Below are 14231 nucleotides of genomic sequence, written 5' to 3' on the forward strand. Positions count from 1 at the left end.
AGGAGGTGTTTTCTTTTTTAGATTATGACCTGGAATCTGGCTGGAAGTTTCTCCACATTAACTACCTTCTTCGTGTTATCTATCATATTATCTCTGTCAGAAATGAGACACACACAACCAAGGGTTTGTTTATCAATGATTTTGCATTTGTTCATAGGTATTGAACTTACATTTAAAAATAAACATATATTTTTGTGGTGTTGGGGATGGAACCCAGGGTCTTAAGCATACTAGGCAAGCGCTCTCCCACTGAGCTCTATCCCCAACCCCTTGGACTTCTTTATAACATTATCATCAAAGTATAGACTTGATGCCCTGTCTGGACTGTCTGAATCTGCATGGACTGAATGTTCTACAAGATCTGTACCACAGCTGTCATCAAAACAGCAATACACACTAACCAGTTTTTTTCTTTTTCTTTCATGTGTGTGTTGCTGGAGATTGAACCCAGGGCCTCACGTATTCTAGGCAAGTGCGTGCTACCACTGAGCTATATCCTCAGCTCTTTTCGTTTTGAGACAGGGTCTCGCTAAGTTGCCCAGGCTGGCCTCAAACTCACCATCCTCTTGCCTCAGGCTCCTGAGTGACTGAGGTTACAGATTTGTGCCACCATGCCCAATAACATCAATGGGTATTTGGTTTGGTTTTGGTACCAGGGATTGAACCCAGGGTGCTTAAATACAAGCCACATCCCCAGCCTTTTCCAAAATATTTTTTATTAGAGACAGAGTGTCGCTAAGTTGCTTGGTGCCTCGCTAAATTTCTTCAAGCTGGCTTTGAATTCCCAATCCTCCTACCTCACCACTGAGATTTCTGGCATGTGCACCACCATGCCTAGCTATTAATGGGATTTCTTAATACTGTATCCAAATGAGCTACTTTGCAAACTCTAAACATCAATGTCACATTTAAGTACTTTTTTATTGTTGTTGTTTTGTTTTGTTTTTGTGGTGCTTGGGATTGAATCCCTGGCCTCACCTCACACATGCTAGGCAAGTGCTCTGCCACTGAGCTATATCCCCAGCCATAAATATCTATTTTTAGAAAAAAATGTTCTAATAATAAAAAATTTGAAAATGGCATTATGTTTTATTTTTTTATTTAATCTTATTTTTTAAGATTCTAAGATCCTTTCAAGGAACAAAGTTTTCTCTTACAAATTACCTTTGATTTCTCCTGGGATTTCTGCACTGGTCTTCAATGTTCTAGTCTTCCAATTTTATTTCTAAAATGTAGACCTAGAAAATCATTATGAATTAATTACACCATTATAAAAAATATCCGATTCTAGGCTTATGGTACACTAAGGCCATCTTGATTTATTCACCAAAGTACTCCCCTTCCATTTTCTAAATCACTGAGCAGCATTGATGAGCAAGAAACTCTTGACCTCCAGCTAATCTGGCATGATCTCACGCATACCTTCAAAGGCCAGGTTCTTGAGGGCTGCCAGCACTGCATCTTGGTAGAGAGTGTTGTGGGAAGGATCCAGCAAAGTTCTCTCCTTCCAGCTGAAGTTCAGCCTTCAAAGCCCAGTGAGTCCCGAGAGATCTGCACGTGCACAGGAGGAAGGGTGATGCCGACAGCACGGGGTGTGTACTCAATTCATCAGTTCACATGACTCTGAGGCCCCCATTTATTTATCTCATGACTCGTTCATCAGATTCTCACTCTCCGTCTTCACTGACTTCTTCCTGCACAGCTGTTCTAATGTTAGGACTGAAGGAGTCAGTAAAGCAACAGTGGAATAGAAACATACCTTCTGTTGGTGAACTCAGTGATTTAAAACATGGTGCCTGAATCACCCCTACTTTCTCTCTGTACCCTAGGTCTACAGTACCTCTCATACCCAAGTCCTACTAACTCTGGGTGGAAAAGAGTTAAGAATAGCAGTCCTGAAACTGAATGACCTTACAAGTGCTTGTTCAAAGTTTTCAACCTTTGCCGGCATTTGGGAACTGGATTTTGGAAGGCACCCAGGGCTCAGTGAGCCTGAACTGTTTATGTGAACAATATGGTATTTACTTAACTCCTATTCTTTTTTCTCTCTGGGAGTTTGGAATTTTATCCCATGCTTGGCAGAGGAAGCCTACTTGATCAGCCCTCAAATAACTCTGAGCCCGAGTCTCAATGGACTTCTCTCTCTTTTTGTCCCAGAGTGTTACTATGTGAATTAAGCCTATCTTTATGATTATATCAAGAGAACACTTGGAAACTTGTACTGTAGAACAATTTAATTAAGTAGGATAAAACACTAATAAAAGCTATTTCATTGCCCTAATGGCAAATTTTTATTTTTACATTAATTAATTATTTATTCTGCAGTACTGGGCCTCACACCAAGCATTCTACCATTGAGCTACATCCCTGGCCCTTTTGGTTTCTTTTTTGAGACAGGGCTTACTAAGTTGCCCAAGCTGCCCTCGAACTTGGGATCCTCCTGCCTCAGTTTCCCAACTAGCTGTGATTATGAGCGAGCACCACTGTGACCAGATGAAGAATTTTAAATTTTTTTATTGGATATGTTAAAAAAGAATGAAATAGGGTTGGGGTTGTGGCTCAGTGGTAGAGCGCTCACCTGGCATGTGTGAGGCACTGGGCTTGATCCTCAACACCACAAAAAAGTGAATAAAATAAAATATTGTGTCCATTAAAAAAAAGGGGGGGGGGTGAAATAGCCAGGTGTGGTGATGCATGCCTATAATCCCAGTGACTTGGGAAGCTGGGGCAGGAGCATCGTGAGTTCAAAGTCAGCCTCAGCAACAGCAAGGTGCTAAGCAACTCATTGAGACCCTGTCTCTAAATAAAATATGAAATAGGGCTGAGAATGTGGCTCAGTGGTTGAGTACCCTTGAGTTCAATCCCTGGCACCACCACCCCCGCCACCAAAAAAAGAATGAAATAAAAGATGGCGCATATTCTTAAAAAGTCACCAAAATGTCACCTTTCAAAAGTAAATTTCAAAAAAAAAGCTTTTAGTAGTCAACAGAAATACTTTACCAAATCTAATAGGAGTAACAAGTAACTGACAATACTTATAGCCATCTGAAGAAGAAAGTGAAAACTTGACCAACATACTTAAAGATTTTAAGATCAGCAGATCACATTACTGACAAATAGACCAAGAGAGGGAAAAGAGCCTTCTATGGGCCACCATATATTTGGTAGGCTGTCTATTGATGGAGCAGGCATTGTAGAATAATAGCATAAATCAGGATCACTTTAGTACATAAGGCAGGAACAAAGTTGTATCAAACTAGAAACATGCATCATATTCCTTTCCAATTCAGAGTTAATAATCAATTTACTCTTCCTGCAAATGTGTATGGTAAATCTAGCCTCTTTGAGAAATCACAAATATCTTTTTGATGCCAGAATAGAGAATTTTCTCATAAAAGAAACAGAGCAAGCCATGAAGAAATGTACTAACAAGAGGTAGAAGACAAACAAAAAGTCGGAGAGAATATCAGCCATACATGCAATATAAAAGAATTAGTGTGGGGCTGGGATGGTGGCTCAGGGATAGAGTACTTGCCTAGCATATATGAGACACTGGATTTGATCCTTAGCACTACATAAAAATAAATAAATAATATAAAAGTATTGGATTCACTTACAACTAGAAAACTTAAAAATAATAAATTTAAAGAATTAGTGTGCAGAGTGAAAATAAATTAATGAACACATAATTAAACCATGGGGAAATGGCCAAAACATATTTAACAGAAGAAACCTTGGTTTGTGTGTGTCCCCCAAGGGTTCATGTGCTAGAAGCTTGGTCCCCAGTGTGGCAGTGTTGAGGTAGGGACTAGCAGAAGCTCATATGGACTCTGCCCTCAGAAGAAATCAGTGTTGGTTCCAAACCAGCAGAGAAGGACATAGAGGACAACAGTCCTGCTCCACAAGGAAAAGAAAAAGATGCTCAAGCAGCAGCTCCTCCTAGATCCACAGCAGAACCGAGGTCACAGGGCAATCCACTGTCCCCAAGTTGCAGAGATAAAAGGCAGATCAAGAATCATCATTTCCTAGAACAAAGATCAATAAGCAGGAACTTCAGGCAGCAGAGCAGAAGGAGGTCAACCTAAACTGTAATTAATGAATTGCTGGGGATAAGCAAGGACAGACCCGAGACTTAAATACTTGAAGAGGCCCAGGCTTAGGGAACTGCACAAATTTGTAAACCTCACTGTCAGAGACCCAGTGGATTCAAGAAAAATGGCTTCCTGCTTCTGATAGGGAGACGAAAACAGCAGTTGTTTAGAAATATCCCCAGAGAATTCTGTCCTCCTTAAGTTTCCTTCAAAAGAAAACTGTGAGCCAAAAGCATAACCAAATGGGATGTTCCCAGAGCCCAACCTCTGGGAGGAAGGGAAACACCCAAGTAAGTCCTTGTCCCTCTAACCTGTCTGCCTCTACCAGTGGAGGGGTGAAATGACAAGTCACCAACCAGGAACACAGGCTTCCCCAAAACAAGGCCTGATCACAGGGCAGTGGAACACTTCTCCCTGCCAGAGCATCCTGCACCACCTGCAGAATGCACTGAGAACAGAGCCTTAGAGCCCCCTTGGAAATCCCCAGGGGCACGCCAACAAATTGGGTAACAATGATGATATCAATGAATGTCTAGAAACATAATCTACAGAGGCACTCATGAAAAAATAGAAAATCTGAGCAAGCCTACAACACAGAGCTTGATACAATAATCAAAAACTCCCCAACAAATGAAAGCCTGGGACCAAAAGGTTTCACTCTTGAAATCTACCAAGAGTAGATTCTTGTAGATTTCAAGAACTGACACCATCCTCCTCAAGTTCTTTCAAAAATCCCTACAAATGAAACATTAAAAAAAAAAAAAAGCAAATGAATTAATCATAAGAAATGACTGAAAACAGGCTGGGGTTGTGACTTAGTGGTACTGTACTCACCTAGCACGTATAAGGCCCTGGGTTCAATCCTCAGCACATAGAAATAAATAAAATAAAGGTATTGTATGCAACTACAATTAAAAAATATATATATTTTAAAAAATGACTGAAAACTATTTCATAGAAGTTTAAAGACATGAAGGAAAATGCTCAAAACCAGGGGTGACCAGTAGAAGAATGTCACTTTTTTTCTTTTTTGTTTATTTTTATTAAAATCATGCATCACTTAACAAAGGGAACACGTTCTGAGAGATGTTTAATTAGGTGTTTTCCATTGTGTGTACATCAGAGTGTGCAACTCTGGCAGGACAGCTCCTACACTCAGGCCATATGCCATAGCCGACTGTTCCCAGGCAACAAACCTTGACAGCTTGTTACTGAACACTGGACCCTTAGTTTAAAACACAAACACATTACACAGCTGTACAAAATATTTTCTTTCTTTATATTCTTATTCTATAACCTTTTAACTTCTTCAACTTTTTTGTTAAAAACTATGACATAAACATACATGTGGTTCATTCCCAGTTTTAGCACACACAAAAAATTTTAAAAGTATAAAATACAATATTGCTTTCACACAATGACAGGTATAATGCAATGGGTTTTTTTTGTTTGTTTGTTTGTTTGTTTGTTTTTGTTTTGCTACCAGGGATTGAACTCAGAGGCACTCGACCCCTGAGCCACATCCCCAGCCCTATTTTGTATTTTATTTAGTGACAGGGTCTCACTGAGTTGCTAAGCACCTCACTGTTGGTGAGGCTGGTTTTGAAGTTGTGATCTTCCTGCCTCAGCCTCCCAAGCTGCTGGGGTTATAGGCATGTACCACCATGCTTGGCTGTAATGCAATGTTAAGTATTTGTGTGTCTAAGGTACAGCAAAAACAAGATAAAAAATAATCAATGGTACACAGGTAGAGGGTACTTACCATGAATGGAGCTTGCAGGACTGGACGTTTCTCTGGTTATCAGCGAGTGAGGGGTAAATGTGGAGGCTGCAGACATTCCTGTACACTGCTGTAGACTTTATCAACACTGTACACTTAAGTTATTCCAGTTTATTAAAATATATAATTTTTTCATTCTTCCATAACAAATTAACCTTACCAGACTTTTTTACTTTATCAACTTTTTAAGATGTTAAACCTTTGACTCTTTTGTACTAACAGCTTAAAACAGACACATTACACAGCTGTATAAAAATCTTTTCTTTATATCCTTATTCTAGAAGCTTTTTTTGATTTTTAATTTTTCTTAAACTTCTTAGCTTTTTTGTTAAAAACTATGACATGAACATACGAATGAGCCTAGGCCTACACAAGATCAGGATCATCAATATCACTGACTTCCCCCTCTCTGACATGGTCCACCGGAAGGTCCTCAGAGGCAATAATGCGCATAGTGCCATCATCTCCTATGATGACAATGCCTCTTGAGGGACCTGCCTGAGGCTCTTGAGGTGTCACTCTTCGCAGAAATATGTCTGTGGTGGTTTGCTTCCTTTTTGCCTCATAGATCTGTTTGTACACAGATAATGCACCATGAACATTCTTCTCTATTAATGAAAACCTTTCAGGGTTGGGGTCCATGCTTTCAAACTTTTTAAGGAGCTTGTTGAGGTCTGTAAAAGCTTCTGCTAGGCCCGTCACTGTGAATTTTCTTGGAAGTTCTTTCTCTTCTTTTGCAGTTTCCTTTTCTCTTGCTTCTTCTTGGGCTTTGCACTCCTGGTCCAATGACTCCTCACTGGTCAGTTCCTCAGGAACCACCTCCAGGAGCTCCATGTCATCATCCTCCATGTCATCCTCCTCCATACCCAGAGTAAAGTTGTTGGCCATCTCAACCACAGCCTTGTCCATGTTTGCGCCTTCCTCTTCCTGAGCAAATCCTTTGAAATCATGGACGAACCTCTTGAGTGTCTTCTTCCAGATGCCATTCATACACTCCTTGGTGACATCAGCACTCACTTTCACATTATGTAATGAATAGCGATTCTTGAATCGCTTGAACCACCCAGAGCTGGCAGTGAATTCAACATTATAGTCAGGTCCAGCCTTTTCCTTCAACATTGCAAACAAACTTTTGGCTTTAGCTGTAATCATCATAGTACTGAGAGGGACCCGCTTCCGTGTCTGCTCTTCAATCCAGGTCATTAGAAGTTTCTCCATATCTGATATGGGCCCTTCTCGAATTTTTGTTAGTCTGGTGGCCTTCAATGAGGCAGATCCTTTAAGAGCTTCTGTCACTTTGTTCTTGTTCTTCAAGATTGTAGCTATGGTGGAATGGGACATTCCTGATTGGCGAGCAATAACCATTACTGATTTCCCACCTTCATAGTCCTTAATCAATTTTAATTTTGTTTCTAGGTCAATCACTCAACGTGGCCTCTTACTGGCAACTTTAGCAATGGATTTTGTGTGAGTAGGAGCCATGATGAACATAATAGCATAAAATTAAATTGAGTATATGAGAACAATCAAAAGATGCAGTAAACCACCAGCTGTAGGAGGCTGCTAGCGACTACTATCCTACACAGGGTCCGTTGTTGGCTGAAATGTCATTATGCAGAACATGACTATGTAAAAGTAATATATGACCATTGGAGATTCTGTATGACAATAGATGAAAAAATTAATTAGATAATTGGAAGCATTGACAAATTTCAAGAATAAATACTTAGGAAAGGTCAGACAGTTATTACATATGCTCCAGCAACATTTCCTATTAAATCTGAATTTATCCATAACCAACAACCTAGCCATTTTCCCCATTGTATAAAAAGTTTTCAAGGCATTAAAACTTGTGGACAAAAACAAGAATGACACTGTCAACAACATCAAAAACAAACTTCAGCCAGGCACAGTGGCACATGCCTATAATCCTAGCTACTCATGAGGCAGAGGCAAGAGGATCACAAGACCAGCCTGGGCAACTTAGCAAGACCTAAAAAAAATTTTTTAAAGGGTTAGGGAGCTAGTGATATAGCTCAGAGGTAAAGTACCCCTAGGTTAAATCCCTAGTGCAAAAAAAGGCCGGGAGAGGCAGGACTGAGGATGTAATTCAGTGGTAGAGCACGCCTAGGTTCAATTCCCCGGGACTGAAAATAACAACAATAATAATAAACAATAATAAACTTGGGTTGGGTGTGGTGGTGCATACTATTCAGGAGGCATGAGGATTCCAAGTTCCAGGTTAGTCTGGGCAATTTGGTAAGACCCTGTCTCAAAAAATAAATTAGAAAGTCCAGGGGTGTAGCTCATGGTAAAGCACCCCTGGGTTTAATCCCCAATAACACACACACACACACAGAGAGAGAGAGAGAGAGAGAGAGAGAGAGAAAACACCTTGAGAGCTGGGGATCTAGCTCAGTGGCAAAGCACTTGCCTAGCATGTGCAAATGCAAGGTCCTGGGTTCAATTCTCAGCATGCAAAATAACTAATTAAAGAACAAACTCGAAACAACGTAAATCTTATAGCAGTAGATGGTGAATGAACTGTGTGAGCCGTGCCTCAGCAGCATGTGTGCAACAGACTAAGGCAAAGAAAGCACAAGAAAAGCCCTTCGGCACAATATCAATGGTATGTTGATAGTAATATTAACTTACTGAACTCTAAAAAGAGGCAAAATTCTGCTTCATGATAAACAGATGGTATGCTCTACAGAATAATGAAAACAATTGGGACAGTGGTGACCTCTGAGTGCAGATAGGTGGTGACATCAAGGAGTCATAGCATAACTGACCATAGTCAATTTAGTCACCTGGGTGGTGAGTCCATGCATGTTTATATTCTTATTGTATAAACTAAGCATAGAATAAATGATTTATTTCAAGACTCTCTTTGTCACTTCAGATCTTATTATTCAATCCACTCGGGTTCCAAACAAGAAAAACTCTTACACCTATGCCATGGAATCCCATGCCTAAGCACATGGACACAGTATGATCCAGTGGCAACAAGATCCCACAAAGGGAACAAGGGGGAAGCAGCTAAGGGAAGCAGCCTGCTTCACCCACAGTTCACAAGGGGACCCACACTCAGAAGGTGAAACATACTCCCAAACCTGAAGATCACCCTCCTGTGCAGGTGAGAATTGAGACCCTGAAAGAGGAGGAGACAGTAGGGTGTGGAGGTGCCAGAATTAAATTTCTTGAATCACCTGCTTAGGAGTGAGCCCTCTCAACCTAAACTAGCAGACAGCCCCTTCCTTAATGTTCTCTTAAGAACAGGTTGACCTCAGGGGAAAACATTCTCTGGTCTAGACCTTATTTTTGCGACACTCTGTCATCCCCTGATCTCCACCTTCCTCCCTCCCCCTGGTATTGGGGACAAAGGGACACTTTACTGAGATATATTTGGCCCTTTTTATTTTGAGACAGGGTCTCACCAAGTTACCGAGGCTGGCCTGGAATTTGCCATCCTCTGGCCTTATCTATTGTCATACAGAATCTCTGGCCTCAGGGATTACAGGTGTGCACCACCATGCAGGACTCCACCTGTTTTCTACTCCTTTGCTCCTCATTAACTGTTGAGATACTAGGGGTTTCTCCCTATTACAATATTCCTTTCAAATAAAATCACTTCACACCTCTATCAGGATTTTGTTTGAAAGACACTGTCCAGAAACAGCCCTAGTGCAAATAACACCTTCAGAAAAGGTATTAAGGACAGAATGTGTAATTCAGTGACAGAATGCTGGCCTAGCATGCACAAGGCCCCAGGTTTCATCCCTAGCACCACTAAAAAGAAAGAAGGAGAGAGGACATCAAGACCCCCTCTTCGACCCAACCCCATCAGCATATGCATCCCCAGCTGTTCAGTACATCTTCTCCATTTAAAGGGTGCCTGCCATAGTTGGTGTGGGCAAGCAGGACACAGAGAAGGCTCCCCAGGAAGAACCAACTAGGCAGGACTTCAATGACCTCTCTTTGCAGGATCAACATTGGCCTTATGGAGTTTTGGTCTCAACAAGGTTATGCACTTACTTACATTCATTCATTCATTCACTGCGGTGCTGGGGATTGAACCCAGGGACACTCTATCATTAAGCTTCATCCTCAGCCCTTTTTTTAATTTTTAATCTTGAGATGGAGGTCTGGATAAGTTACTGAGGCTAGCCTCAAACTTTTGATTCTCCTGCCCAGCTTCCTGAATTGCTGGGATTACTGGAGAGGTCCACCCACACCTAGTACCTATAAAGTTTCTAAAGGGAACCCTCTACCCAAAGACATTCTTTTTTTTTAATATTTATTTTGTAGTTATAGATAGATGTAATATCTTTATCTTATTTTTATGTGGTACTGAGGATCCAACCCAGTGCCTCATGCGTGGCAGGCGAAAGCTCTACCTTTGAGCCACAACCCCAGCCCCCAGAGACATTCTTAAAAGGCGTCTGTGTCTAGATAATATAACAAAGGAGATTGGAAGATTCTTACAGTGGAGTGTCAGGAAGTTTTCCTCTGCTTTACTCTTGGTTGAAAAGATTCCAAACAAAATACACCTTTTAAAGAACGTCATTCATTGCTTTGTGGGAAACTAAGCAATTAAAATGCGATGTCCCTATGAGATGCAAATCGAAAGATGAATAGTTGACACTGATGTTGTGAACTGGAGGGGGACAGTTGGCATTTGGGCATGGGGACAGGGATATGGATTTGTGACACTGTTTCCCATACATCTGTAAAACTCAAGGGGAAAACGATGACCCTGGAGCGGGAAAAGGAGGGACAGAGGTCCCCACCGACCACAGCTTCTTCAGCGCACGAACCCCTCATGAGAGATGTCCCCACGACCCTTCCGCCGCCACCGCACAGTCGGGGGCGACACGGCGCTGCCCAGAGAGGGCTCCTGGCCCGGCCCAAGTCGCCGCGCAGGTACAGGAGAGGACAGTGGGTCCGGGCCCCCCGCCCGGCCCCACCCCGCGGGGCCGAGGTGCCCGAGGACCCAGAGGCGCCAGCGGCTGACAGGGCCACAGACTGCGGAACTGAGGCAGGGAGGCCGGGGTCCCCCTAGGGCCAGTTCCAACAGCCTCAGCCCCATCTCAGAACGCCCCGCCCCTCACTCACCGTTTCCCCGCTTCCGAGAGCTCCTGGGTTCTCCCCACGGCTCCCGCAACCCGCGTACAGCTCGGTCCCGGAACCGCAGAGCGACCCGCCCCCCTGTAGCAGGAAAGCCAAACCGCAGTGGAGCTGGGGGGTGCGAGAAATAAGATCCCGCGAGAATGTTGAACACCCGCGGGCGCGGCGGGGTCGCGCCGCCGGATTGGACAGCCCACAGCCCACCCCTTTGCTCCTGATTGGATACGGTTCAGGCCCCGCCCCCGAATATCGAAAGAAGAAGCAAGCGGAGCGGGAATGACAGGTCCCAGCCTCCATCCTTTCTCAGACTGGGTTTTCTCTTCTCCCCGGAACCTTGCCTGATAAAGGGAGGCAAAGTAGGTGAATATTTGCATTTCGGGAGAACTTAACTCTTGGCTTTCCAGAGAAGACACTGGCATCTTTTTTTAGATCTCTCTCTTTTTTTTTAATTGTAGATATATATATATATATATATATATATATATACACACACACACACACACACACACATACACACACTATGTGGTGCTGAGGATCGAACCCAGTGCCTCACCCGTGCGAGGCAAGCGCTCTACCACTGAGCCCCAGCCCCAGCCCCAGCCCAGACACTGGCATCTTACCTGTATTCATGAAGCTTCCCCCCACCCCCGCCACCTTTTTTAAAAATAAGTGGACATAATACCTTTATTTTATTTATTTTTATGTAGTGCTGAGGATCGAACCCAGCGCCTCACACGTGCTAGGGGAGCGCTCTACAGCTGAGCCACAACCCCAGCCCTCCCATTTTTCCTACTAGACTCGGGGTCACAATGGGCTCAGGGAATTCCAGACTCAGCGTCGTCCGATGAAGCAATCCCCTGGCCTCACAGGAGTTGAGGATCTCAGGCCAGGTCAGACCAGACTAGAACAGGAGGAATAGCTTGATGTGAGGTTGATGTTATCAAAAGCATGACCAAAGCTTTATGAAATTTTAAATTTTATCTTGAAAACTACTCATTTTCATCCAGGAAAATGAAAACACTCTAAGGAGAGAACAAACATGAAAGACATGGAAAAACTGGAATTATATGGCATCGGTATTCTATAAAGGAATTGAAAAGAGAGAAAAGTAAACATATCATGTAGTTCAGGTAAGCATCCTGTTTCACCCACAGTTCATAAAGAAACCCCACATTCAGAGGTTATCATAATGCTGTCTTGGGAGCAGATTCTGCTGAAATGGAGCCCATTGTGGATCACTCCCTGGTTCTGAAGCAGGACATCTAAAGACTTAACTCTGGGAGCTCACCATGTGCTGCTGTCCCCTCCTTATAGTGTGGAAACTCTCCCTTTCTTGATACCTTAATATTCTCCAGAGGGACACCCATTTGGAATCACATTAGGGTTCTGCCCTAAAGAAACTGTCAAAATCATAAACTCTTTTTCCAGGAGACTGAGTCTCTAAACCTGACCTTCACAGGGTATAATTGTGAAGGTAACTCCAGTAACTCTGTAAGCCACAACCAAAATACTTATCAGAAAACAGTCCCATGCAACCAGAGCCACAGCCTCAGAAAGGACAGGCACACACCCCCAACTACATCTGCATGTGGGTTCCCTGCCTCCCAGAGCTCTTAAGTTTTCCAGCATCAACTTTGCTTCTGTTAACTATTCTAAGCAGCTGGAGACCACATCCAGGAGAGGGCGCCTGCCCAGGATGCACCAAGAGAAACTTCATTGCCCTCCTCTGCAGGCTCAGGCTTGGCCTCAGTTTGGAGTCACTGGCCACAGGCCTCTGCTCCCCTCTCTATAAGTTATTCACCTGCTCCAATACCAATATTCAATTAGTTAAATGAGACAAAGACCTTCAATTGTATTGAATAAGAAGTCTGCTGGGGGCTGGGGCTGGGGCTGGGGCTCAGGGGCAGAGTGCTTGCCTGGCACGTGCAAGGCCCTGGGTTCAAACCTCAGCACCACATAAAAATAAATAAAATAAGTAAAGATATTGTGTCCAACTACAACTAAAAGATAACTTAAAAAAAGAAGTCTGCAGAATTCCTGTTTTCCTTCTGTTTATGTACAAAAGAGGAAATTTCTAACATATTTTATGTTGATTAAAAAACTGGCAAATAAAAATTATTTCTTTGAGAAAAAAAAACAAATGTGCTGGCAAACTATTATTTCCACATTAAGAAATTATTGTGGAAAAGAGCTAAAAAAAAAGTGTGAACTGTCCCTTTTCTCTTCCCTGAACTTCACAGTGGATGGTTGCCATCTGGGGTCTCTGAGGATTTAAATGTCCAGTTTACTCCCCTCACACCTGTGTGTGTGTGTGTGTGTGTGTGTGTGTGTGTTGCTGGGGATCAACCCCAGGGCTCATGCATGCCAAGAAAGCCCTCTACCACAGAATTACATCTCCAGCCTCTAGTTTATCAGTTGAAACCCTCTCTCCATCCCACATCCACCACCACTGACTGACCCATTGAGTCAGTTTTGTAACTGAATGCTAGACTATATGAAGAAGTTTTCCTTTCCTGCACTCTACTATCCCCTGACTGAACCCATCTGATGCTCTCTCCTGTCTCCCAATTTAAATTATTCATTCAAAACTGTCATCTAGGATAAAACTATGATATCTTGGATGAGGACCACATCTCTTTTATTTGATTCTGTTCTCTTTAATTTGTCACAGAACCTGCTTATTATGGATACACAGAGCATATTCTACACAGACCTTTACCTGCTGGAAATTACCGGGGGTGGGGCCGGTGGGGCGCGGTGGGGCGGGGTGGAGGGGTCCTCTCAGCAGAAACCTTGAGAAGTCCGCATACTTAAGGAGGTATGGATGCTACTGCTTGTCCTCACCACAAGAGGGCGCAAACTGACTTTCCCTTTCTAGAAAATGGCTCAACGCAGTTTCTGGAGGACTTCTTTATTAAGGGAAAACCAGTTGGTAGAAATAAAGGTAACACCACCATTCAATGTAATTCCATTTATATTATTTAATTTTTCATAGGTTGTTAGCTGGGCGTGTGACGCACACTTCTAATCCCAGCAACTCAGGAGGCTGAGGCAGGAGGATCTCCAGTCTGAGGCCAGCCTCAGCAACTTAGCCTAGGCTCTAAGCAACTTAGTAAGACCCTGTCTCAAAATAAAAAAATAAAAAAGGGGATTTGGAGATTTGGCTCAATGGTAAAGTGTCTCTGGGTTCAACCCTGGTACAAAATAAACAAACAAACAAATAATAATCATAG

The 14231-nt window shown here is 42.8% G+C and overlaps 1 protein-coding gene across 1 annotated transcript; it reads right to left on the reverse strand.

The window, feature by feature from the left end:
- Positions 1–5164: 5164 nt before the first annotated feature.
- LOC124087972 (tigger transposable element-derived protein 1-like) lies at positions 5165–11115 on the reverse strand. The gene is made up of 2 exons (XM_046437198.2): positions 10987–11115; positions 5165–7529 (listed from the first exon to the last, which is right to left on the reverse strand). Exon 2 carries the CDS (start codon positions 7234–7236, stop codon positions 6238–6240), a length of 999 nt encoding a protein of 332 aa, XP_046293154.1. The 5' UTR covers positions 7237–7529; positions 10987–11115; the 3' UTR covers positions 5165–6237.
- Positions 11116–14231: the final 3116 nt, after the last annotated feature.

Source organism: Marmota monax, unplaced genomic scaffold (genome assembly GCF_021218885.2).
Source record: "Marmota monax isolate L192 unplaced genomic scaffold, Marmota_monax_Labrador192_F-V1.1 WCK01_AAM20220418_F8-fsc00021, whole genome shotgun sequence".
In the NCBI taxonomy this organism is placed as follows: domain Eukaryota; kingdom Metazoa; phylum Chordata; class Mammalia; order Rodentia; family Sciuridae; genus Marmota; species Marmota monax.